At 39.9% G+C, this 27,765-nt stretch overlaps 1 protein-coding gene across 1 annotated transcript; it reads left to right on the top strand.

The window, feature by feature from the left end:
- Window positions 1-3,205: 3,205 nt before the first annotated feature.
- LOC146075524 (vomeronasal type-2 receptor 26-like) lies at window positions 3,206-25,145 on the top strand. Its single transcript, XM_083184878.1, has 6 exons — window positions 3,206-3,223; window positions 3,377-3,549; window positions 4,369-4,660; window positions 18,795-19,601; window positions 22,525-22,648; window positions 24,229-25,145. Exons 1-6 carry the CDS (start codon window positions 3,206-3,208, stop codon window positions 25,143-25,145), a joined length of 2,331 nt encoding a protein of 776 aa, XP_083041004.1.
- Window positions 25,146-27,765: the final 2,620 nt, after the last annotated feature.

Genomic DNA, 27,765 nt, shown 5'->3' with positions numbered 1-27,765 from the left:
CTAAGTCCAGTGGATCTTTTTTCTATTTCCCTCAGTCTCCATTGTTTTGTACATAAATCTATGCACGCTACTGCATATATGCAAATTGTATTACGACACTGCCCCCTGGTGAGCTCTCAAAAAGACATCAAAAGACAATTATCTATTGTAACACCTGCCTTAAAGGTGAGATCACAATGTTCTCCTATGATTTAAATCCCACTATATTTATACCAGGACCATGGTGAAATTAGAGGCTTAATGAGGATCACTGATTACGAAAGATAAACCTGTCTCTCCCCCTCCTCTCCCAAGTGGCAAATACTGCCACACATACTAAAATATTTTTGCAGCGCTATTATACACAATTGTGTCACTGTAGTCAAAAAATAAGGAACACATTAAAAATTTATATTTTACTCAGTATCATAAACTCTCACTAGGAACTGTAATATAAGGGTGCCCCCACCCGAGTTTTCTTTTTCTCTTCCTCTCTTGGTAAATAAATAAATAAAAATTATTGTTAACCAATAAATAGTTATTCCGTTATAAGCACTAATAGTAACTATTAACCCACATGCAAAAGCAAAACTCATGCATTGTAACTGTACCCCAAGGTCCCCAATTTTTCTTTACCTGTTTCTTAAATATCTCATTAGAATAATGCAGCTGAGAATTAAAGAAAAGAAGAAAATCAACATATATTTTCAACCATTTATTAATTTTTGCCAAATGATTTGGTTGTTCATCCTCAGCATCACAGTCTGCAGATCTGGTAACCCAGCACCCAGCTGTTATTTGTCTCCAGTTGTTAAAAATGGATTTGAATTTAAATATTCCCAGGATGGAGATATTATTATAGGTGGAATATTCAGTGTTCATGGCTGGATGGCAGAATTGAATTACAGATTTGGGCACCAACAAACGATTTGTCTAGGGTAATTAACATGCTGAATATTGTATATGCATTAACATTACAGTTTTTAACACTTGTGGCCGAATGTAATAGTGAATTGAATAATGGAGGTAACTTGCAAACTCACTTGTTAGCGTAGATGACCTGCGCTACAACCGGAAGATGATTGGGATTAGCCGGGAGCACATACACTTTGAACAGCCGTGCGGCTCGGTGCTGTAGTTGGATACTGTCTCTTCTACTGCCGTGACGCTCTTGGGGAGAGCCAATGGCGGGAGTGAAGGGGTACCTGCCGCACTCTGTGGTGGAGTCTGCTGCAAGCTACACCTCTCGGGGGTCACACTGGTGATGTTGATCGGTCTGGGTTCGCTGCAGGTCGCCCTTCCGCTTGCTGGGGAAACAGGTGAAAGGCTGGTGGTAAAAACAGGTGGTGGTACAGGTGGGTGCCAGGTGGTCCTCCTGGGCTTAACGCGTTTCTCCGTCGTGGGATCAGACGGATTCCTCAGAAGATCTGTCTTAATGCGTTTCTCCGTCGTGGGATCAGACGGTTTCCTCAGAAGATCCACGACGGAGAAACGCGTTAAGACCGGGAGGACCACCCACCTGTACCCACCACCTGTTTTTACCACCAGCCTTTCACCTGTTTCCCTCAGGCCGGTCACCAGCAAGCGGAAGGGCGACCTGCGGCGAACCCAGACCGATCAACATCACCAGCATGACCCCTGAGAGGTGTAGATTGCAGCAGACTCCACCACAGAGTGCGGCAGGTACCCCGTCATTCCCGCCGTTGGCTCTCCCCAAGAGCGTCACGGCAGTAGAAGAGACAGTATCCAACTACAGCACCGAGCCGCACGGCTGTTCAAAGTGTATGTGCTCCCGGCTAATCCCAATCATCTGCCGGTTGTAGCGCAGGTCATCTACGCTAACAAGTGAGTTTGCAAGTTACCTCCATTATTCAATTCATCCTCTCCCCCTCCGTATTAACTCAATATCACCACTGCCCATAAATTCACTGGACGGACTTTATTCTTTTCATGGAAATTCACCTATCATCTGGATATCAGCTCCCCGCAATTGGACATTACACCTCCCTCAGTGGGTAAGAGCACTGGACATTCGTTTACAGCAATAACAGTGTGTGGGGTATCAGTGGCTGCCCTAGTAGTTTATCAACAATTTTAGTTCTGTATTTTTTATTAAATAATTATTGTTGTGATAAAAGCCTTTTTATCAATTGTTTTTAAATAAATAATTTGTGCTTAATTCAGTGCGCTCTCTACAATTATTTGATTTAAATAATTATAACCCCTTACTGTCTATCTATTGGGTCCCTCTGTGGGAACCCACTGACGTAATAACTGTATATCCAGACAATGTATATCTTCTATACCTCACCTGTGAAGTTGTCATTTAAAAAAAAAAACATTTTTTATCGGATTTTTAGAGAACTTTTAAAGAACTTGTGTTCACTTAGTTACATAAATGCTTAATAGGTGCCATGCCACCAGGTTGAGAATAAATGGAAGAACAGGAGCAGCAACCAGGTACTAGTGTTCGTGCTGCTGCCAGTGATTAAAGTACTACAACATATACTAAATGTGGTCATGGGGCAGGGCTTAAAGTGGTCATGCAGAGGTGGGGGGACTAATTTCTCTATGCCACCTAAGTACCTCCCCTCCATTAGGCTGAGGGAGGGCCAGTAATAGGGTATTTGGCACCCCCCAGCAAACTAGAATAGTTTTCTGTAAGAATTACTGTGCAGGGCCAATGTGGAGGACAATATGTTCCACCACATTAGAGGTGGTGGAAAGCAGTTCCATCCTGTTCCCACTCACTTTAACCCATGTCCAGGAGTCAGAAAGTTTAAGAAAGGGCACCTGAAATCCATATCTTTTACAATGCTAAAAATAATTAGAAGTGTCGCCATTAAACATGACAAATCACTGCCCAAAATAAACCTGAAGGTGAAAAAAAATATGTCTTTACAAATGCCTGAGGATAGTCTAGTCATGTCCATTTTAGCAACTATACTGTACACATTTCTCAAACTTGACTTATAGAGAAATCTCTTTCCACCATTTTTACACCCTCTGCAAATGGGGGATGAACCGTAAAGTAAAAATGGTGCTGACATACAGTAATAGAAACTGATATAAGTGTGGAGGTAGATCAGGATGAGAAGAATATTTGTGCACATCTTGACACTAATGAGGATGTCGCTAACGTTATACAAATTCTACTGCTTTTTATAATCCATCTACTTGCTACATTTGGAAAAACATTAATTGATTGATTGATAAAAAAGCCAAGATGTATGTGGACACATCTGTAAGTCAGCCAACAGTGGTAACAATTCTTACCCATGATAATATGTCATGCCTGAGCCACAGACCAAAATACCCTCCAAAAATGACCTTTATGGTTTAGATTTTTTTTTACCCAAATCATGACATTTGTGAAGGCATCTATTACATTTTTTAGGTCAATGTTTATCAGTATATCATAGGTAGAGATATTAACCAACTAGCCACCTCATACATCTTTTGTTATGAAATGAATAAGAAGTCCAGCACCAACTACCAGCAGAAGTTTCTACCAGCACATACAATCTCCACTGACAACACTCTTATCAGCAACTGTATTAGTGACATACTGTACAGTACTGTATATCACATACAGTAATATTGAGATAGGACCAAAAGACAGCACTCTAAAAAAATCAGCTCCATATCTAACTAATGGTAACCAAACAGAGGGCCTTATTCTGGTCGGTGCGGATATATCCGCGTGCGTTCGGCCTGCCGATGTTTTGTGTCTGCGCATGTGCAGAGGCGTCTCTGCGCATGTGCGAGCGGGGCGTACGGCCAAATCCCGCATGATATGTGAACACTCCGAATAGGGGGTGGAGAGGGCGTGAAGGGCTATTTGTGCTCATTACCATATGCATACGCCCCATGCGTTCCCATGCAAACGCTGGGCGTACGTATGGTAATGCGGCCGTGACGCACGTGTAGGGGGCGGACATATGACATCGCCGGATGTCAGCTGCCCGCCCAGATCCCTGCTTTTGCACGGAAAAATGTCCATGTGGTCTGAGGTTGCGGGAGCTGGTCTAGCATTCGGTCCTGCATTCGATGGTCTGCGACCATCGAATGATGGGTCGAGGTTCCCTTAGATGGAGGAGGCGTATTCTGTGAAAAATACACGTGCGGTCCGTTCGGCCAGCTTCTTACCGCGTACGGACGGAGTTGGCGATCCGTATGGAAGGCGGGGTTTCACACGCACGGTCCTGGCCGCATAATCGGATCCGGCCGCACCGATCAGATTAAGGGCCAGAGAGAGGAGACTCCATTAGTTAAACTTCATGAATAAATTCAAAAAGTTAAATTTGATATAATTCTAATAATTTTTATTGAAAAAAAAAAAAAAGTTAAATAATAAAAAATAAATGAAAGCATCTTTTCTTTTTTAAGAGTACTCCGCAGAGAATACAGACATCTCAGAGCTTTAATCTTCGCAATTGATCAGATTAACAAGAACCCGGACATCCTGCCCAATATTACACTGGGTTATCATGTGTATGATTCATGTGCAAATGAGAACAAAGCTGTGAAAGATGTTTTACAGATATTATCTGGACACAAAAAGACAGTTCCCAATTACAGGTGTATGGAACATGGAAAAGTAGCTGGATTTATTGGAGATCTCAATTCTCACACCACCATTCCTATGGCACAGATGTTAAATGTATATGGTTATTCACAGGTAAGTGCCATCAAATCTGCTTATAATCAGTAAAGTTTATTAAGTGTGATATTCTGTTACTCACGATCAGGGGTGCCGATAAGTCAACAGGCCCTGGTAAAATGGAGGGGCATGGCCACCAGGTGGGGGCAGGACCTCCAGGAGGTGGCATAACCACACCCCCATGAATAAAATAATAGGGAGAGAGAGGACTGGCTGCCGCTGCAACTGTCTCTCACCCCAGCTCAGCACACGGCACTGAGCAGCGTGTGCTGAGCTGGGGGGAGAGGCTGTGCCCAACCCCCTCCAATGGGGGGGGGGGGGCAGGACCTGGGCCCCATAAGCAGACCAGGTCCCAGGTAAAAAGTCCCAGACCAGCCCCTTACCCTGTTTATGCCACTGCTCACGATAACTATCCTAATAGTCGTGATAATCCAAAACAAGCCATGGTTTACGTGGGAATTGCTTCACCTGGCTGCAGCTTTGCAAAAACACACAGGCTTCACTGAACCTCTGTGTTTAAGCTGAAAAATAGCATGGTCCAAATAAAAAAATGTGATTTAGCGCGGGCAGGGCAGGCAACAGGGGGGATAAAAGGAGATATACAACAAAGAGAGAAAAAGTATGTCCTTATGTGATGCACCTACTAGAACTCACACGAGTAAAATATAACTTTTATTGACAATTTAAGAAAGCAAAATATAAAAACACACATACACAACATATACGCAATGTGTTTTTTTTTAAAACGGTGGCTCTCTGATCCTACACACGGTACTGATTCACCTATAATTCAGATACAGGAATGGGTGGCCAACACTTCTTATAATATAGTATCCAAGTATGGTGTTACTGTGTTCTTGGCTGCATTCCCTGTATAAAAGTGCACGGGGTAATGTTCACATATACAGTGATTAAATGTCTTTAATATTGACCAGTATTAAATGTGATTGACAAATAGTGCTTTAAATCTCAAAAAATGATGATCTGAAGTCTGCCTAGACTGCTGTTTATCTCAGCGAGCAAGGACCCCTTATATATATCGGCATAGATGTCGTCACTTGTGAGATGTTGATCTCAAAACAAATATATGGAGGCTGGTGATTGTCACAGTGAGCTTAAAGTATGCACACCTGTCACCACTAAGCCTAGTTTGGGGTTGACAACATTTGGTGTAGGCTGTCAGTAATAATTTGCAGTCTACACAATACACTTTCAGTCTTTGTGATAGATGTAGCTAAAATTGCTACATCTGCATGACTGTTTTGCGTCTCCGCGTGTCGACTAGAGTAAAGGGTCCAAAGGGGTGGGAAATCTGCTACTGGTTAACTATCATAGTCACCCAGGTACTATGAATCACAAATGACAAATGAAGAATGAAAATGAATACAGATGTTGAGTGATCACAGATGAATTTCCACCAGCAGAATTGATCTCACTTTATCTCTCAATTACCCAAAACGGGAGTTACTAGAGATTAGAGTATAGCGTTTGTATGACCACTCATGGGTATGAATCGAATTTCATCCCTGCATTATGTGATCTAATAGTGGTCAATGCTGGTTGGATATCATGTGTGTGATGTTGACTGTTTATGTCAGCAGTTTTTGGCAGACATATGAATTACATGTAATCTTGTTGGTGGTTTTTCCAAGAGGTTAAATACCACTCATTGATCCACATAAAAATTGTATGATTAATTATGCGGAAAAAGCACCACTTATTGAGCTCCTGCGGCAATGATTTAATATACCGTAATAGCAGGGTAAGGTCACAATTCAGTCTAACATTTATATGTGCGGACACATGTTAATGCTACACAGTTGGGGAAGTTTCAATAATGTCGTCAGTGCTCTGGTCAAGGCAATTTACATATAGATGGTATAATACCCCACAAACTAATGATTAATATCAGTAGTATGGCTGGGTGGAAGAAATATTCCTGTAGTGCCCCCCTGTGGACTGCTGACTGGTGACTCAAAGGAATCACTGCCATAGCCCAATAACAGACTTGAGGATATCCTCACACTATCTACCCGTGCACCTCTTTCAAGGGATTCCTGTATTAATAAGTACACAAATCAAAATACATCCTAATCAAGGTGTAGGTCAGAGAGCATCACCGCTAGCCGGCGCGCGCTTCGCAAACAGCTTTTTCAAGGCCAACCCGTCTGGCCAAACTGAGGCTGTTAAATACCGTCCCTGATGTGGGCACGGTGTGATTGATAGTTGCCGCGTCCTATAGTGCTTAGTCTTTCTAACTCGGACAGCACTGATTGGTCTCGGGGCGTGGCAGCCTCTAATAGGACATGGTAGCAATCAATCAATATCATCTCCTAGCTCTATGAATGATGCGATGTTCATTGGTGACTTGCGGTGCAGTGACATGTTTACATATATCTATTTGTATTAGTCATTTATTATAAATTCTGTATTGCGGTTCATAGCCGCAACTTCCTATCGGCATCGGCATGTTTCCATGTCGTTCCGATTCTTATCTGGATTCAAATCATTAGTTTCTGTATCGTAGTGAGTATCAATCGCGGCGTCATAACAGAAATAATACATGTGAACATCTTCTGTCACTTTGATCATGGAGGAAAGAGTAAATGGAGGTCACTCTTTTGGTGGTATTATATGCAGATTTAATGGCCTGATTGCTGTAACCTCTCTCTCTGAGGCGGCCACTCAATTCATCAGCTCTTTTGGTAAATGTATTTTCTTGTGAACAGTTTCGTTTAGTCCGTAAGAACTCCCCTTTAGGTAGCCCCTTAATGACAGGAGGGAAATGGGCACTTCCAAAATGTAATAAGGAGTTAGTAGCCGTCTTCTTCCTGTACATATCAAAGAGAATAAGTATTCAGCATATCTTTAAAATAACAATTAAAATGATCAGTAACCATACTATCCTCTAATAAATGTAAGCTTCTGACAATTCCAATTCTAGATCATATACCCACTCACATTCTGTGGCCTGTGCCTGCTACCAATATCATTTCTATCCAACATCCAATTCTCTCCCACATATATACTAATCAGACATATGATTCCATATAAATTTACATCTTTACATGTAGAAAAACTCTTCAATTTCATTATTTACTTGGTCGCCAGTTTTACTTTAACCACACTTTTTTCACATTAATTTTTTGAAAACCCTTTTAGTCACATTCACTCTTATTTTTGACCAACACTTACATTATTGGACCACTTGACAGTTCTCCAGTACCCACCACCTATAGATCACATAGACTAATGACTTTCTTAAGTATCTTTATCTGAACCCAGAAGGATATAACATTATCTCCTTGCCTTATTATATACTTTTTAAATCTTCATCATGTCCTTTCACTATTCCGGACACTATGAAGAACACTCGCTGTCACAACCAATGTATCTTTCACTATTCTTGACACCAAGAAGAACACTCACTGTCAGGGCCGGTGCTAGGTTGTCCGGCGCCCTCCTGCAAACCATACATTTTGCGCCCTTTCACATTGCCATTGCAACAAGTTGCAGCCCGATTGTGAGAGTGTATGCAACATGCGATCCTATGGAGGATCTCGGGTGCATGTACATGTATGCATACACCATGTCAGTGCTGTGTCCACAAAATGTTGCAGGCACTAAAGATGCCCATACACGCTAAGAGAATAGCATATGTTATGGGCTAGATCGCATCACATCGCATAGCATGCAAGAGGGGAGGATATAGAGGTGGCGGAGTGTTGAGGACTGGCAGTGGCACTGGCACAGCACACTGAGAAGAGGGAAGGAAGGGGAGGCGGGGCTGCTGCCTGTTCATCATTTGATTGACCGCTGACAGGCGCAGGTAGCAATGGGTAGGGGGTGGATCCAGACATGACATGTCATCCAGGCATTCACAGACAGAGCTACATGCCTCAGCACAAGTGTCCGTGAGGAAGAGGGGGCAGGTCACAGGAGGAGGACAGTGTGTGCGCAGTGCAGGGAGCTGCTCAGCCTCTCCATACTGCCGCCCGCTGTCAGACAGGCACTGCGGGCGGTGTGCAGGAGTGCAGGAGGCAGTGACAGTGAGGGATGAGGCATCTTTAGCAGAGCAGGGAGGGAGACAGCGCCTTTTCAGCATGGCGCCTCCCTGCTTTGCAGGAGCTGCTGAGTGGGTAGCGCCGGCCCTGCTCACTGTCACAACCAATGTATCTTCTCCAGACACAACTTATGTCTCTTTGTTAATAAAAGACACACTATCACTTTATTAAATTTCTCTCTTAACCAATACACTATCTCTTTAATTATTATTATGTATTACACTGGTTCTCAATATAATTTTGGCAACATTATATCTCCATTACAATTTGATACATGGTACTCCCACTACGCGTAGGATAGTGTTGGACAGCAATACTGGGAGAGATAGGTTCATTAATTTTGGATTGAAAGGTGGATAGTGATGTGGATCAACCTGCATCAATTATGATGACTACTAGATCTAGAATATGGAATTGTAGACAGATGTGCAACCGTTGTTATGACATATCACGATTATGATAATGGTGCGGACATACCGTTCTCTCCTTTTCTCGTATTTTTCTCCTCTTCCCCTTGCTTTCTCCCCCCCCAGAATAAACCCCCCCTTTTTTCTCCCTGCTCTCTCAGATGACAATTAAATGCCTGCACTCCATAATATCATAACATGAGATTAGGTAGGAGTTATACTGGAGTGACTTATTTGATTTTATTTACTCTTTCCTCCATGATCAAAGTGACAGAAGATGTTCACATGTATTATTTCTGTTACGACGCCGCGATTGATACTCACTACGATACAGAAACTAATGATTTGAATCCAGATAAGAATCGGAACGACATGGAAACATGCCGATGCCGATAGGAAGTTGCGGCTATGAACCGCAATACAGAATTTATAATACGTGACTAATACAAATAGATATATGTAAACATGTCATTGCACCGCAAGTCACCAATGAACATAGCAGCATTCATAGAGCTAGGAGATGATAGTGATTGATTGCTACCACGTCATATCAGAGGCTGCCATGTCCCGAGACCAATCAGTGCCGTCCGAGTTAGAAAGACTAAGCACTATAGGACGCGGCAACTATCAATCACACCGCGCCCACATCAGGCACGGTATTTAACCCCTTCCCGACACATGACGTATATATACGTCATGTGTCGGTTGCGGGGGAATCAAGCCAGCTCACGGAGTGAGCTGGCTTGAAAGAGAGCAGGTAATGGCTGTATATTACAGCCAGGTACCTGCTCTCACCGCCACGAGCGGCGAGTTCGCCGATCGTGGCCGTTTAACCCTTTAAGCACCGCGGGCAAAGCGCCCGCAGTGCTTAAATAGCTGATCGGAGGGGGGGTGCCCCCCTCAGGCGCCGATCGGGGCCCCCCGCGGCGAGATCGGAGGGTGCTGATCGGTTGCCATGGCAGCCAGGGGTCTAATGTAGACCCCTGTGCTGGCCGTGTCAGCATTCCTATTACATCCTGCCTGAGGCAGGATGTAATAGGAAGTGCTGAAAATCACTATGTTCAGCCATAGAGCTCTATGGCTGAACCTAGTACAGGCGATCGCGCCCCCTAGTGGTCAAGTACACTAGGGGGCCTTGTAGTAAAAGTAAAAAAAAAAAAAAAAAAGTTTAAAAATAAAAAAAAAAAAAAAAAATATTAAAAGTTCAAATCACCACCCTTTCCCCATTTCACAAATAAAAATAAATAAAAAATAAAAAAAATAAACATATTTGGTATCGCCGCGTTCCTAAAAGTCCGATCTATTAAAATATAACATTAGTTATCCCGCACGGTTAAAGGCGTAAACGGAAAATAATTCCCAACGCCAAAACTACGTTTTTTGGTCGCATCGCCTACCCATATCCCATAATGGTATTAACTAAAAAGTACACTTCAGGCCGCAAAAAATGAGCCCTCACCCAGGTCCGTAGGTGGAAAAATAAAAAAGTTATAAGCCGCAGAACATGGCGACGCGACGCAAATTAGAAAAACCGTAACATTTTCTATTTTTTTTTTTAGTGGTAAAACGTAACGAAAACTATATAAGTTTGGTATCACCGGAATCGTAACGACCCATAGAATAAAGATAACCCATCATTTTAAACGACCTATGAACTCCAAAAAAACCGTAACCAGCGCAAAATTGTGGAATTGCGTTTTTTTTTTCCTTTTTACCCCACATTGAATTATTTCCTGATTCCCCAGAATATTATACGGTATAGTAAATGGTACCATTAAAAAGTACAACTTGTCCCGCAAAAAAAAAGCCCTCATGTGTCTATATAGCCGGAAAATTAAAAAAGTTACGCTTATTTGAACGTGAGGAGGAAAAAAAAAAAAAGTTAACAAAAAAGGCCTCGTCGGGAAGGGGTTAACAGCCTCAGTTTGGCCAGACGGGTTGGCCTTGAAAAAGCTGTTTGCGAAGCGCGTGCCAGCTAGCGGTGACGCTCTCTGACCTACACCTTGATTAGGATGTATTTTGATTTGTGTACTTATTAATACAGGAATCCCTCGAAAGAGGTGCAAGGGTAGATAGTGTGAGGATATCCTCACGTCTGTTATTGGGCTACGGCAGTGATTCCTTTGAGTCACCAGGCAGCAGTCCACAGGGGGGCACTACAGGAATATTTATTCCACCCAACCATTCTACTGATATTAATCATTAGTTTGTGGGGTATTATACCATCTATATGTCAATTGCCTTGACCAGAGCACTGACGGCATTATTGAAACATCCCCAACTGTGTAGCATTAACATGTGTCCGCACATATAAATGTTAGACTGAATTGTGACCTTACCCTGCTATTACGGTATATTAAATCATTGCCGCAGGAGCTCAATAAGTGGTGCTTTTTCCGCATAATTAATCATACAATTTTTATGTGGGTCAATGAGTGGTATTTAACCTCTTGGAAAAACCACCAACAAGATTACATGTAATTCATATGTCTGCCAAAAACTGCTGACATAAACAGTCGACATCACACACATGATATCCAACCAGCATTGACCACTATTAGATCACATAATGCAGGGATGAAATTCGATTCATACCCATGAGTGGTCATACTAACGCTATATACAGAAGGAAGAAATGGTTTTTGGATTGGCCTTGCGCTATGATCGCTGCTCTAGATTATTGTCAGATCGTATGTATCACCTCACATACAAGAAACAATTTGTGAAAAAAAAGGGGGGTACCGACAATGTTCTTGAGCGCTGATCCTATCTGTGTCTCTCAGCAGGTAGGTACCCAAAACACAAAATAAATAATACCACAATAGTGCATTATCATCAGAGATATAAAACAATATACAGGATTATCCTTTTTGAGTAAAATATAGGCGGACTCGTACCCTATATTTTGGTCTACTAATAGGTAGACCAAACAGGCTTTGGGGGGAGCAGTTCTTTTTGCCGTCAGATCCACAGGTGTTCAATTTCGCTTCCACATGCAATACAATTAACACACTGGTATGGTATGATATCGCTTTGATACAATGAAATGATTTTTTTACATAATAACAAGCAGCCTCGTACCATGTGTTTTGGTCTACTTTTCACGGCAGACCTCAATTGCTTTGGGGGGGAGCGGTTAGTCACCGTTGGATTTCCTCCGAATCCCACAACCAGTGGTGTATATAAAAGAAAAGAAAAGCTGGTATGGTGTAATACCGCTTTATTTGCAAATAACAATAAAAACAACAGTGTGAGGGGGGTCAAATCAGCAGACTCTCACCGATTCCAAATGTATATAAGGTTTTGGACAGAAAGAAATGTCACTTCGTAGTGCACCAAATAAAGAGTCAAATTAAAATCTAACTTTTATTGTTTATCGGATAAAATATTAGCGAAAATATAAAAGACACAAAACATAAATAACATACACAATTGTTAAAAAAGGAAACAGATTATCCTTACGATGTGGGGTCCCACACTCCCAAATTTCCAAATTCCCACTTGTATTAAAGTACGTGTTCTGTCTAGTTATGTGTGGCGGGCAGTGAGCACACAGAATGAATTACCCCATTAATGGGGAGAAAGTAAATACACCTTTAGGTAGGCTGTAGGGGTAGGTGAGCCAATTTTCTACAATGTTTCGATTATTTAATTATGGCTCACGTGGTGGCTTAGAAAGTACAATTTCAAATAGTCAGTGTTCATATAAGGACAATGGTGACCGTCCCAATTTGACACTGATATGGTATTCTGCACGTGATCAAGGGAGCAATAGTTGTGCTAGAGATGCCGATAATTGCTCAGTATGTAGTGTTTCCACATTCGTTAGAGCGCGTCTGTGGCGTCTAGTCTCACGTTTAATCGTATGTATATATGGTAGAAATGACCACTGTAATTTGGCCAGATATACCGGTAATAGCGTTTCTACAATCCCTGGAGTGCAACGTATCTATGTTGTTTAGGACAGTTGTCTCTCACTATAACAGGACTGAATAACACAGAATGCTCGGTTGTACTTCATATGCCAACTAGGTAGTCTTGGATGAATTGCTATCGCGCTTGTACCAATTAGTCTTTTAATTAAGGATATAATTGGGGTGGCGGTGTTCTCAGAATATAATTTCATATAACCAATGCTCGTTTTGTGGGGGCATCGGTAACCGCTCTAAGTCGACACTAATATGCTGTTCCTATATTATGTCATGTGTTGGTGTTATTTGCACCTTAATCAACTTTATCAGTAAAAAAAAGCAGTACTTATATGCAGAAGTACTGGTGATTGCTTAGTGTGTGGTGTTCACACGATATCTCCCAACTGGGATAGAGCTAAATAGCGAAAGTGAATAAAGTGTGCTCAGATTATACATCAGCCGGGTATATTGGTATACCAAAGTATCGTGTACCGCCAGTGGTCAATACGCATTGACAGGGTACAGCATTATGATATTACACCTTTAATCAGCTTTTCAGCAATTTAGACAGTACTTATATATGAAGGCACTGATAATTGCTTGGTGTGTAGTGTTCACACAATATCTCTCAAATGAGGCAAGGCTGGATGGTAATACTAAATGGGGTGTACTCAGATTACACATCAGCTGAGTATATTGGTATATCAGGATATCATGTATCGGTAATTTTTAATACACATTGACAGGGTACAGCATTAAAAGTATAGTGTCTACAGTCCCTGGAGCACGGCGTGTGTGGTTAATTTGCAGGCCGTCTCACAATGAGCAGGACTATGAGATATTCAGACAAGACTGGATAATAGTGTTATATTGGTGGTGCTATGATCGCGCGCCGACCGAGTATATCAGTGACAGCGGTGATCAATACGCATCCACGAGGTACAGCACTGTCAGCGTTTAATCTACAGTCCCTGGAGCGCGGCGTGTGTGATAGTTACACGCCGTCTCACAATGGACAGGACTGTGTGACAGTTACAGTTCAAATGCCCTTCAGCCAACGGGCTGTGTGCTCATGCGCTCGCTCAATAGTAAAATACCACAATTATTTAAACTAGACAGATCAAAATTTCGTACATTTCAATGGGGGTAGGGGAGTGGGGATATCCCACGAAGTGTACGGTCGGCGTACGCTTCGCTAGGGAGCTTCGTCAGGACCAACCTGGGTGGTTCCTGAGAGCTCCTTAAGTACCTGTAAGTTCATGAATATGGTAATATGCCAATGCGCTCATTGGTCATCCTGACTGTCAATCAGGGATTGTGTGTCGTATTGCATGATATGTTCCGTTTGTTACCAGCAAAAGGAATCTCTGTCACAAAGTGACAGGGCGGTTTATCACTGGAGATGTATACCTGGTATAGAGTGTGATAGTACAACTATGAGATACATTAATTGGTACTCATTAAGGAAAAGGCCTGATTAAAATAAAAGAAATAGAGTTCAAAGCTGGACAGAGGTTGCTCGGTACCTATCATATTATTCACTGTTCCATGGTCTCCATGGATACTAAGGTTTAATAGCGAGATATTGCAAGGAAATATGCGAAGATATGCATGGTTACTGGTTAGGGAGAAATTCTTAATATGTTAATGTACCGCAGTGGTGACCCTATCAGTGGGCACACATATGATGTGTGCGCACATTGAATTTATCAAGAGAGGTACAGTACTCCTGCAACAGTTATTTATAGTATAGTATGACTGTTATTTCATCAAGGCGCACGTAAGATGCGTGCGCATATTTAATTTACAAAGAAAGGTATAATAATTTTAAAATAGTTATTGTCAACTATGATTCATTGACTCATCAGGATATATCATGTCCCGTACATTGCTCTCTACATAGAACATGGATCCATAATGGCCAGAGGTGCAGTATTAAATTACTCAAAAATTGATTAGCGATTATTATTCACTTGGTGTGACAATATCATTGATTTTGTGAATAAAGATAAATATGTTTAGTAACCGGGTGATTTATTAATACTAAAGATAAACAGGTGTATAGACCCAAGAAGGGGAAGTGGAGTTGTATCCATAAATGTGATCAGCTCTGTGGCTCGTGACATTATTTAGATAATAATTGAAGATTTGAGGAAAAATATTTACAGTGATTGCAGGTACTAGTTAGAGAATGTGAAAAAGATGTGAAAAAATTGAATTGTGAGAAAAAGTAATAACAATAATAAAATCGTGGTAACACTGAAAGCGAGGGATGAACATGGGAAATATAAGAATAATATTAGTGTGGACCAATTTGTCCAGTGTCAATCAAGGCCAGGGTGATGCGCATGTGAAGGAGGTAACATGTGATATATTTAGACACATGTATCTCATATGCGGGAATGGGAGGCGACACCAGTATCCCAGCGAGTGTCATTCTCCTGGCATAATACTGTGTAATATTGGCAGTCTTGCTGCTCATATTGTGAAGTGAACCAGTATGGTCGGGAAGTAAAGGAGAATAAAGGATAGTGATACAAAAGTGTACTAAAATACACCTAACGTTAGGTTAATAAATGCAGTGTATACTGAATACTGCACGGTGACAGATTATGCTGAGTTTGTTGTCTGGTAAGCGTGACATTAAAGAAAAACAGTATAATTGTTTTCCTCATTGAGTCCTACTGGGTGCATGGACCCCATCAGGAAAATCAGGCGAGTTTCTTGTTTCAGGAGTTCTCTATCCCAGTCTCCCCTTCTTATGTTCATGGTGACTTTGGTCATCCCATAGGCCTTCAGATTGGTTGGGACGCCTTGATGATATTGGAGAAAGTGTCTCGCTACTGGAGTCAGAGGTTTGAAGTTTGCCTTGTCTCTTGAGGCATTTTTGATGTTCAACAGGTGTTCAGAAAGCCTTTTCTTGAAGGGCCTGCGGGTTTTTCCGATATATTGTTTGCCACACGGACATTCCAGATTGTATATAATTCCTGCAGTGTCGCAGGTAATATAATCCTTAATCTGCCATGTCTTGCCGAATTTGTCAACATATGTGTCACATGGTGCTATATAAATGCATACTTTGCAGGTGCCGCATTTAAAAGTGCCCTTCTTTTTGATTTTTACTGAAGTCCCTTTTTCCAAATGGCTGTGTACTAGAATGTCTTTCAAATTTTTACTTCCCCTCCAGCTAATATCAACCTTATTGGTGAGGATCTCATTCAAATCCTCATCGGTTTTCAAGATATTGACATGCCTGTTGAGTATTTGTTGGACTTTCTCCCACTCCTTACAGAAAGTACCGATAAATCGTATTTTTTCCCCTTTCTTGTCAGGTATTTTGACCTTAGGGACCAGAAGTTCTTCTCTTCTGACTTTCTGTACAGCTTTTCTTGCTTTTTGAGTGGATTTTTTGCTGTATCCTCTGTTGTGCAGTCTGATTCCAAATGTCCACAGAGCATGCAGACAAAGTAGGCAGATGGTTAAACCAGGCGTCCCTGTAGCCTTTCCCGGTGAAGGTCTTGTGTGTGTGTCCCTCTTGCTCCAATGACCAACGCGTTTCAAGACCACAATGGTCTCTTTTTCAAGGCATGTGGAGCTATGAGTGAATACACATATTTATACCCCCTTTCGGGGGAGCCTATTTCCAGACATGGATTACCTAATAGCTAAATCCCTGTGTGATCCGCTGGATAAGAATGTCCATATTTTTCTCCTTCTCCCTCCGGTCTTTGTGTCACAATCAGCTGGCGCTTGTTACAGCTGAATTTCGCTGTGATGCTGGGCGGATATGACGTACGTTTGTTTCCGTCTGACTTGGAACGCAGGGCTGATTCTCCGGCGTCGGCGGAAGTGACGTTTTCTCCCCTAGTTCCGCCGGCTGTATATGACGCGATTTGCGTTCCATTTCACCTTACTTCCTGGTTTAACGCCAGTTCTGCGTTCCATCTCTTTATAATAGTTCAATTGCACCCAGTTGATTTCCAAAACGTAAGGGAATATGCATATTTCTCCCGATGTTAATATAAAATATAGAAGAGATATGAAATTAGATACTTTCAAAACATTTTAACCATCGGTATCTTAAAGTGACTGAGTGCGTACACAGGATTATTAAAGTGACAGCGTGCATTATAAAGAGTGTCTATGATATTCAATAATAAATAAATAAGTTAAGATGGAAAAGGATAAAAACATTGATAAAAACCTTTAAAATCTTACTACATAAACCACTTTAACTCGAAATCTTTATTAAGACCACCTGGGATAAGGGTTTGCAAATTAAAAATTAGAGTCATTTCGCTCCTCGCTAATAAGGCTGCCATATCACCTCCTCTATTGTTCCCCTCTATTTTTTTCAAGATATACATTTTTTTTATACAATCAGGGTTGGACTGGTGCTGAGTTTTAAAGTGCATTGGTAGTGCATGTGTTTCCAATCCTTTGCGAATATTGCGGAGGTGTTCACCCATCCTTACTTTAAAAGGCCTGCTTGTCCTTCCTATGTAAAACTTGCCACACGTGCATTCTATAGCGTATACCACGTTCACAGAGTGGCAAGTTACAAATTCTCTGATGAGGTGTTTCTTTCCATTTATTTGGATTTCTGTGATTTTTGGCCCAAAATTATTTTCATGGAGATGCCTACAGCCAAACAGGGATCAGCTCAGGCTATGAAAACATCTTGATGCAATTCGGAATGTGCAACTTTTTAGACAGGTCAAAATGTGCAAATTTTGACTTTACTACATTTGCGATTTTCAGAAAACGTGCGATTTTTAGCCATTTTTTTTACCAAAGCATCACACATATGCAAAAATCTCACCCTATTACTTTTCATTCATGGTCAACAAATACCTTTCTAGCAAAATATGCTCTATTTCTGCACATTCAAATTCTCCATTGTCTTTTTGTGATTGTTATTTAAGATTTTAAATTTGTCTTATTCACTTATACTCTTCGATCTTAACCACATATCGTTATTATTTTTTCTCAAAAAAATGTTTGAATTGTTTTCATATTTAATTATTGAATTTAATTACTGTACCTTTTAAACATTTTTTAATTATAAACAAGAGTTTGTTAAAAAAAAATGATTAAATGTCAACATTTTTTGAAACAGAGTATACAAATATAGCTCATTCATTCCACAATATGGCCATATGGGCACAAGCATTGCAGGTAAGACCTGCTGCACCATAATGTGAATAGTTAACACCCAACAATCGCACAATGTAAAGTGTATGGGCAAGGCAGTGCACTTGCAAGTACATTTTCTGTAAATAGTATGTTGCAATGTGGCCGCATCACAGGAGGAATGAGCGTGGCTACATCCTTACCATAAAAGTAGAAATTTATATAGCTGTTATAATTATTATCCATATTTCCAAATAAATCAACACATTTGTATAATAATATACAAAACAATACAATACATACCAGGACACACTGTGCGGCTGACGCCTAGATTTGTTTTTATACAGTAGAAGCAGAGGTGTATATGACCTTTCCTTAGTGGCTTCTCCTCTCTGCTACTGAGTTGCCCAATGTCTACTACTAGCAATGCTTGATGGGGGAGGATCTGGAAGCCGTCTGAGATTGATAGCTGTGGGAGTTTCTGATTGGTCAGATCAAATGCAAACATTACAGGAAAAGCTTAGGCTGGCACAAACACATTTAATGTGACCAGGCAAGTTGTTAATATGGATTATTTAATGGCACAAACAACAGTAAAATATAGAAAAATGTAACCCTACATTAATGTAAATTCTAGATCAGTTATGGAGCCAGAGACCCGGCGCTGAGTGACAGAAAGGTTTACCCACATTTCTTTCGTACAATTCACAATGACCAGATGCAATTTTTGGCAACTGCAAAGTTATTGAAAGTCTTTGGCTGGAACTGGGTTGGTATCATTTCATCAGAGGATGACAGCGGAGAGCGGGAGCTCCAACAGCTGAGCAGACAATTAACCGCTCATTGGATATGTATTGAATTCAAGATTCAATATTTGCCTTTAAAAAATGTAACTTCATTCCTTAAAGAAATTATTAAGAATTCTTCTTCTGAAATTATAATCATCTGTGGCACAAATTCTTTACTCTTTGTCAATTTTATCCGTAGTTTTGCAGAAATTACTATCAATAGAACGTTTATTTTTCCAGCGTTATGGTCCTCTATGCCGGAGATTGCTTTTCCCTATGAGTCGAGAATACCGCTCAACTGCACTCTTGTGTTTTCTCTGCCTGTAAGGAATATCCCCGGAGTGCAGGAATTCCTAGATGATGTTATGCCTTCAGACCTCTCATCTGACCCCCTAATGGAGGATATCTGGATAACCGAATTCTGGTGCAAGACTGGAAATAAGTTGAAAAATTTAGTTATGACAACATTAACTGAAATAACCCTTAGAAATTGTAATTTGAAGAAAAAATTTCATGGCTATTTAAATTACTCTAAAGATGCCACACCCTACCGTGTATATATTGCTGTCCTTAGCATGGCCCAAGCTTTGCACCATATGTATTTATTTCTAAGCAATAATCGAACAAGAAACGACTTTGAAATAAAAGAACACAAAGTGAGTGTACATAACAATTGTTAATTGTGATAAGCAAAGATGTATATTGAACTGGTTTACCATAAGAGAAGAGAATTGCCAAAAGTACATTTTATGGTTCCAGTATGTCATGTTGCACTTTGCATTGGGAACAGCCATAAGGTTATTAACATGCTAGGTCTGAAAGTTGCATCAATCTGCTAAATTATTTTGTGACAATAATAAAGGTTTTCTTTCTTTCTGACAAAATCCTTCTTAGATGGGCAAAACCATGTGCACTGCAGGTGGGGCAGATGTAACATGTGCAGAGAGAATTAGATTTGGGTGGGGTTTTACTTCAAAGTGAGATCTATATTGCAGTGTAAAAATAAAGCAGTCAGTATTTTCCCTGCACAGAAACAAAATATGTCAAACAAATCTAATTCTCTCTGTACATGTTACATCTGCCCCCCCCCCCCCCCTGCAGTGCACATGGTTTTGTCCATCTAAGAAGGATTTTGTCAGAAAGAATGAACCAAAATAAGGCCCAAAGTCTTCTACTAACAAATAGCCACCACAATATCTCTACTATAAATAATCTGCTCTCTCTCTCTCTCTCTCTCTCTCTCTCTCTCTCTCTCTCTCCCACTGTCTCTCTCTCTACATTGAAAAGCTTCGCCTATATATAGCAAAGGTGCATTATATAGATGAATATGGTAAAGCAATATATTATAATGGAAATGGAGAATTGCTTACTCCTTTAGATATAATAAATTGGATATATACTGATAGAGGAGGACAAGTTGACCATAACAGCGAGAATGTGGGAACATTTGATGGATCAGTTCCAGATGAAAAGCAGTTGTACATTACACCATGGAAAATACATTGGAGACATGGAAGGGTATGCAATTAAGTACATTGGTTAAAAAATGTTTAATCTTTTGTGTAATAATTAATGATAATCTGAACATTCATTAACCTCCCCCTTTATAAAGACACTAATAACTTTTAAATAATACCAAATATTAGTATTAAAAATGAAACCTGCAAGCAGCGGCGTAACTATAAATTTTGCTCCACCAAGCCAACATAGTTTCAGATGCCCCTCCCCCATAATGACCCTTACACCACACAGTGTAATGCCACTTGCACTATATGCCACATACCAAAATGCCACTTACGCTCCCATGACATGTTAGTGCTGTTTATACATACCGATGTAGCGCCTGTCAGCTATGCTAGTCGCCTGCAAGAACCTCCCCTCTGGTGAGCGCCGGCGGAGATGGACTACATTGACCTGGGACGCGTGTGTGTCTCACAAGCACGCGCATCCCAATCCTTCATCTCCGCTATGCCACTTATGTTAGCCACTACTTAACTCCTACGGTGGCTCGGTGGCTCGCTCAGCTTCGCTTCCCACAACATTATTATTATGGGTAATAGATGGTGGCATAGACCCAGGTTGGTGTCGTGGACCCAGGGTGGTGGTGCCGCCGTACAGTTAGTAAGTTCAGTAGCGTAAGCGGTGGCTATAAAGATGATGAAGTACCCCAAAATTAATTATTAGAAATGATAGAACAAACAATTTGTGGTCACTGTTGTTTTTGTAATTGTTTAATATTTTTATTTATAAAAATTGTATTTTTGATACCCTGGCAGAATTTGTGATTTTCTGGCCATTTGTCACAGAATATGAATGATAACTTACAAACATTTCTTGCACTCATGGTTAGTGGTTGGCTGAAGCCATTTATTGTCAAACAACTGTGTTTACTCTTTTTAAATAATAATGACAACAGAAACTACCCAAATGACCCTGATCAAAAGTTTACATACCCTGGAGATTTTGGCCTGATAACATGCACACAAGTTGACACAAACAGGTTTGAATGGCTACTAAAGGTAACCATCCTCACCTGTGATCGGTTTGCTTGTAATCTGTGTGTGTGTATAAAAGGTCAGTTAGTTTCTGGTCTCCTGAAAGACTTTTGCATGTTTCATCCAGTGCTAAACTGAAGTGTCTGGATTCTAAGTCATGGGGAAAGCAAAAGAATTGGCAAAGGATCTGCGGGAAAAGGTAATTTAACTGTATAAATAAAAGCAAATCACTGGCCTCAGAAGTCATCAATAAAACATGAAGATGCTACTGGAAATATACACATGTATGAGAAGCTGATAATGGATAATCTTACACAGAAGAACACCAGTGCCCCATTAAAGTCCAGTAATGTTATATGTCGCCTGTCAAACACACATATTCTTGGCAAAGGCCATTGTGTGAAGTGTTGCACAATGGAATTGTATTTGGGATAATTTATGTTTTATATTAAAAAGGACATGCACATTTAAAACAAAACAAGCACTTCAGTGACAACTACTTGCGCTTTTTATGGCTGAAATGCTTGGTTTGCTTTGGCCACCACAAAAGAAAACATATTAGTGGTTTGGTTAAATTAAGCTACTAATGGGATTAATTCAGTTAACAGTGTTGTTAATCAGTGTCACATTAGAAGATACAGTAGCATCATTATCCTTATATTCATCACTGTTTTATTTTATTGTGTACACAAAACATGGTAAAGATTATGTTGAAATTCATCCAGGAGTAAGGCTTGTACAATGTTGCTTACATTATTGGAAATTACAAGGCCTTAATAGTCTTTTTTGATTTATCCATTTTGCTCTCACATCTTTGAGTTTTTCCAACAGACTGGCACTGGTATGCTTCTTATTGAAGACACTAATACAGAGTAGCTTGATTGAATGAGTTTGCATTTCTGCTGTTACAGTTGGCTCTTATAGTCATGTAATCTTTAGTTTTAAAAGTACCAGTTGCCCACATACTGTAGCTGTAGGTAAATATTGGGTTATATGATAAAGAACTTTTCTATTAGACATTAGTTAAATTATGGTGAAAGGTTTAGTTACTGTAGATCTCCAAAATCTTTTTTTTTTTACATAGATGCCACGAGGACAGTGTTCTAAAAAGTGTCTTGATGGATTTAGAAAAGCACCAAGGGAAGGATACCATGCATGTTGCTATAACTGTGTGCCATGTTCAGAGGGAGAAATATCCAATAAGTCTGGTACAGTATATGTTTAAAATATTAATTTAAATGAAGTGTAAAGAAAATAATTTTGCATTTCTTTATTTTGGTTATCACAGCATAATTTCGGTGTTCACAGAATTTATCAAAATTTCACCAATAAACAATAAAAGTAATTGATAACTTTAAAGGAAACATTCCAAAATGGTGTCAGGCCAATTTTCTAGAAGAGTTCTTTCTATCATTTGGTGGTATAGTGATGTTTTTTTTTTTAAGTCCAAAGTACTGTAACATTGTCTTTTCTCAGAATTGTGCGCTCTCTCTCTTCGCAAATGGTAATTAACAAAAAAATTCAGACAATAGCAAAACACTTTTTATGGGAGAGGAATCAAACTGGCGAGGACTTTTTGGACACCTTCATATGAACTTATGTCCATAAATTGGGAATTGCTCAATGCATACAAACTTTATTACTGGAAAAGATAACTTTGCTCATCTACTACAATTTATGGCATCGTTGGTACAACAATTTAACTTAACAGCACATTTGTGTAGAGTAATATTGAAAAATAAATGAAAAAAGAAAAAGCCAAAGTAATAGCAATCACGTTTGTAGTTGAGATCTCAAAAGAAAATACTTAAATTATTTTCAATGCTATATAATCACCTCAAGCAATACATTTATTATTTCATCAAAAAGTTTACTAAGTTATTAGTAAAATTAATGGAGAATGTAAAAAAAAAATCTTTGTTTGGTAAAACTAGTTTACAGAGATTCAAAATGTTAATTTGATATTTCCATGAGGTAATTCGAGTTACAAATTAAATGTAGGAAAGATTAAGAGTTAAAGAAAATAAAAATAAAATAAAATGAGAGTAAAAAGAGAAAGGTACACAATCAAAATGAGAAACTGATAAAGAAGGAGGAAGAGAAGAGAAATGTATACACTAAGGATTGGATGTACTATGCATTGAATCATGCATCCTATCACTTATAATATATATATACCAGATTTAAGTACTTAGAAATGCAATGAAAATCTTAAATGACAGCACCCCCAATTATGATGTTTTGTAATAGACAGACATCAGAGTTTATGAAATGAGAGTCCTTCTGCACATGCTACAATGGACATTGGGAGGGTTCTGATTGGATCCTTCTAAGATTAAATAGAAGCCCCAAGCGTGGCGAGTGGCCGCGCAATACTTCACATGTACTCTGCATCCCCTCGAGGGGCTTGCTGCGCTTGCCACACTTCGGGCTCGATGGCTCACTGCGCTCGCCATTCTATATAAAATCAACTACATGCCGACGTGGATAGTGGGGGTATGAAAAGGTCAGAGGACATGTACCACCGCCCCTCGCGGGCTCGCTGTGCTTGCCACGCTTCGGGTTGACGTTTATCGTGGCGTTGCGTTAACAATGGGGGGGGGGGGGCATTTCAAATAATAATTAACCAAATCGGGTCGGTCGGGTCTAATCGGGTCCCATCGCATACCTTAAATTATGGTATGCGATGGGACCCGACAGGCGCCGTGCTAGGAAACAAGTACCAAAGTAATTGAGTGCAACTTTTTTGATTTAATGTTTCTATTTATGTCAATTTTTTGTTCAATAGACAATGAAAATTGTGTGAAATGCATTGATACTGAATGGCCTAACGTTGCAAGAAACCAATGTGTTACCAAGGCTCAAGACTTTCTCTCATATGATACGGACACTATAACCTCAGTGTTTTCTGTCACAGCTGTATTATTTTCTGTTATAATTGATTTCATTATTGGAATATTTATTTCCTACCGAAACAACCCGATTGTCAGAGCCAATAACCGGAATCTCAGCTTTATTCTCCTCTTATCTCTAAAGCTGAGTGTACTCTGTATATTTCTCTTCCTTGGTCGCCCAGTGGATATAACCTGCATGCTGCGGCAGATCTGCTTTGGAATCATATTTACTATCGCTGTGTCCTCAGTCCTGGCCAAGACTATAATGGTTTGCATCGCTTTTAAGGCCACAAGACCTGGAAGTTACTGGAGAAAATGGATGGGAGTCAAACTACCGAATTCCTTAGTGATGATCTGCTCATCTGTCCAGGTCCTGAATGGTGTAATCTGGTTGTCAGTTTCTCCTCCTTATCTAGAGTATAACATGGACACATGTCCTGGGACTATCATGATCCAATGTAATGAGGGTTCTGTGCTGGCCTTTTATTTCATGCTGGGTTACATGGGATTCCTGGCAGCTGTGAGCTTTGTTCTGGCTTTCATGGTGAGGACATTACCTGACATCTACAATGAGGCCAAGTACATCACATTCAGCATGATGGTGTTCTGCAGTGTGTGGGTCTGTGCCATCCCGGCCTATCTGAGCAGTAAGGGGAAACAAATGGTCATTGTAGAGGTGTTTGCTATATTAGCCTCATGTATTGGAGTGTTAGGCTGTATGTTTTTCCCTAAATGCTACAATATACTGATGAGACCTGAAGTAACCAGAAAAGGACGTTTGGTCCTGGGAAGAAAAAAAAATTCCTCATAAAATGATGTGATTGTCTTTATTAACAATCACTATCTATTGTAATGTAATATTCATACCTGAAGACAATGGGAGAGGGTGTAGAACAGTAGTGCCCAAACTGTATGCCGTGGTACCCTATGTATGGTCAATATAATAGGCAAAACCATTGCTGGTGGCTTTCAGCCATAAAATTTGTGGACAAACAGAAGTGAATCCTGTCTTTCACCACATGACTGACCATAAGGATAACATATAAACACAATCTATTGAATTGAGTAATTTTTTTTCTAAATTGCTAAAGAAGACACTTGGCCTTGGGGTGCCACAAAAAAAAAAAAAAGAAATCTGCTATTCACGTGATTCTAAAACATTAGGGAGCCACTGGTGTAGATAATCAAGTCATCCTGAGAGATAAAGGGAAGTTCCTCTTAGCCACCAATCAGCTTCTGCCATTTCAAAGATTTTCTAGATTAATAATAGAAGCTGAATGGTTTCGGTGGACAATGTCTTCCTTTTATCTCTCTGTATTGATTGATACATCTTCCCCAGGAATACAACATTCTTGCACATATTGAGTCACAAACTTTTCAGAAACTTTATTTCAGCGGATGTGATAGAGACCAAGAGCATATGTAGCATACAGTATTGGTGTTCGTTCTGTTTGCAGCACTTTAAAATGTGTACATCTCTGTTTTACTACAGCAAACCAAGCCATGAATGAAATTTAACAAATAAATAACAAATAAATAGAAATCTCTCAATAGAAACTAGTGTGTTTATGAGTCAATCCATATAACACATCTTTAACACAACTCATATTTTCTAGCTAATGTGCCTAGTTTCAAAGGGGCAAAGGTTTTCTGGGTGGAACATTTACCCTTTTTATCCCCTTAAGAGTCAGAAATTCCCAGCTTAGTGGGTGACTGTAAATAACTTTCACAGTTTAAAGCCTACCCAGCAGTTCACATGTTACAGGTCAGCCAGCAGGTGCACACAGAGAGTTCACCAACTGTCACATTTTCCAGACTTTTTTTAAAATCTGACTGCAGAGATCAATATGAATCACCACCACAAAGGTGCACTAGTTGTATAAGATTGCAATATAAAACAGATGGCTTCCCAATAACCACCATACAATACAGAGAGTAACTGGCATACAATGCAATTTTAGTTCCTGAAATACAATACAATACATCAAAATGCCTTTCTTCCTTTTCCTTCCTTCCTTTTTCTTCTTCCTTTGAATTCCTTCTTTTACCTTCCTATTCCTTCCTTCATTTTCCATCCTTCTACTGCATTTGCTCCCTTCCTCTTCCTTCCTTTCGCAACAATTTATTGCCTACCTTGATGATGGTATGAAATAAAATGAAACAAAAGTAGACGTAAAAACTGATAGAATGTCTGTTGATAAATGCGTCTTCCCCATGAAACCTTACCCGGAATATGTCCAGAAGGGTAAAAACATCCTAGATGGCAAATGAGTACAGCAGCAAACTACCACCAAGGTCCTCCACCACCAACACATTTCTAACTTTGAAAGTCCTTCCTCAGGGTATAATGGACCTCTATCCCTATACCATTATTTATCCCAGTCACCTAATGGTCAATTAGAAAATCTAAAATGGATTTCTCCATCTAAGACATCAATAACCTCAGCAAATGTCCGTACGATAATGTACATATTATTCTATCCCTATTCTAACACATAAATAATTCTTCTCTTTCCCTGCTAAAAAATAAGATATAAACATAATGAACATTGCCACGCTCAATCCAGGTCTGATTTTCCAGCTTTTTTGCCGCAACCCGAAGTCCCGCGATCTTCCAGACCGGAAGTGATGCATATTTCCTGTCCTTGGAACGCATAATGATGTTCCCCCCGGAAACCGGATGTCCCTTATACCGGCTGTGTGCTGGTTGATTCAGCTCTTGGTAACAATATTCCATAGCTTTTGGTTCCGGATGATCAGTTGGATTCTGACATTACACATCAAATGAGCGGGTCCTCCATATTGGTATTCCTTATAAAGTATAACATCATATTGTGAAGAGCTATTATTCTATTCTGTCTGTGCAGGCCATATATTATATAGTCCTCGGTAAAAACAAAACAATATATTAGAATAATAAAATATACAGTGCACAATATATCTGGCTAAATACACATATGTTAAAGCCATATAAACCTACAATGATAAAAATGGATTAACACCATCCTACAAGAACCACTTGAGTTCAAATTCAATATCTAACTCATTTTGAGTTAATGTTTTCAGTAGACAATTTGTTTTCATCTCTGCTAATTTAACCGCTTTATTATCACATCTCCAATCTGATTGGATTGTTTTAATGCCACAAACATTAACCAGATGTTTAATATAATTGTTATGCTGCCTGGAGAAGTGTGTTGAGACACATTGGGTAAGATTTAATAGGATGAGAGATTCAGAAAGTGAGAGATTTGGGAAGAAATCTCCAGTTTTTTTAAAGCGGCAATCATTTACACGGCAAATTCAAACTGCTTTTGCAGTGTAAATGATTGCCGCTTTAAAAAACCTGGAGATTTCTTCCCAAATCTCTCACTTTCTGAATATCTCATCCTATTAAATCTCACCCTATGAGTGTCTAATCCCTTATTAAT

This window comes from Crinia signifera, chromosome 1, assembly GCF_055691185.1.
Source record: "Crinia signifera chromosome 1, ASM5569118v1, whole genome shotgun sequence".
In the NCBI taxonomy this organism is placed as follows: domain Eukaryota; kingdom Metazoa; phylum Chordata; class Amphibia; order Anura; family Myobatrachidae; genus Crinia; species Crinia signifera.
Note: the sequence above shows the minus strand (reverse complement) of the source record. Positions and strands in the feature narration are given on the sequence as shown.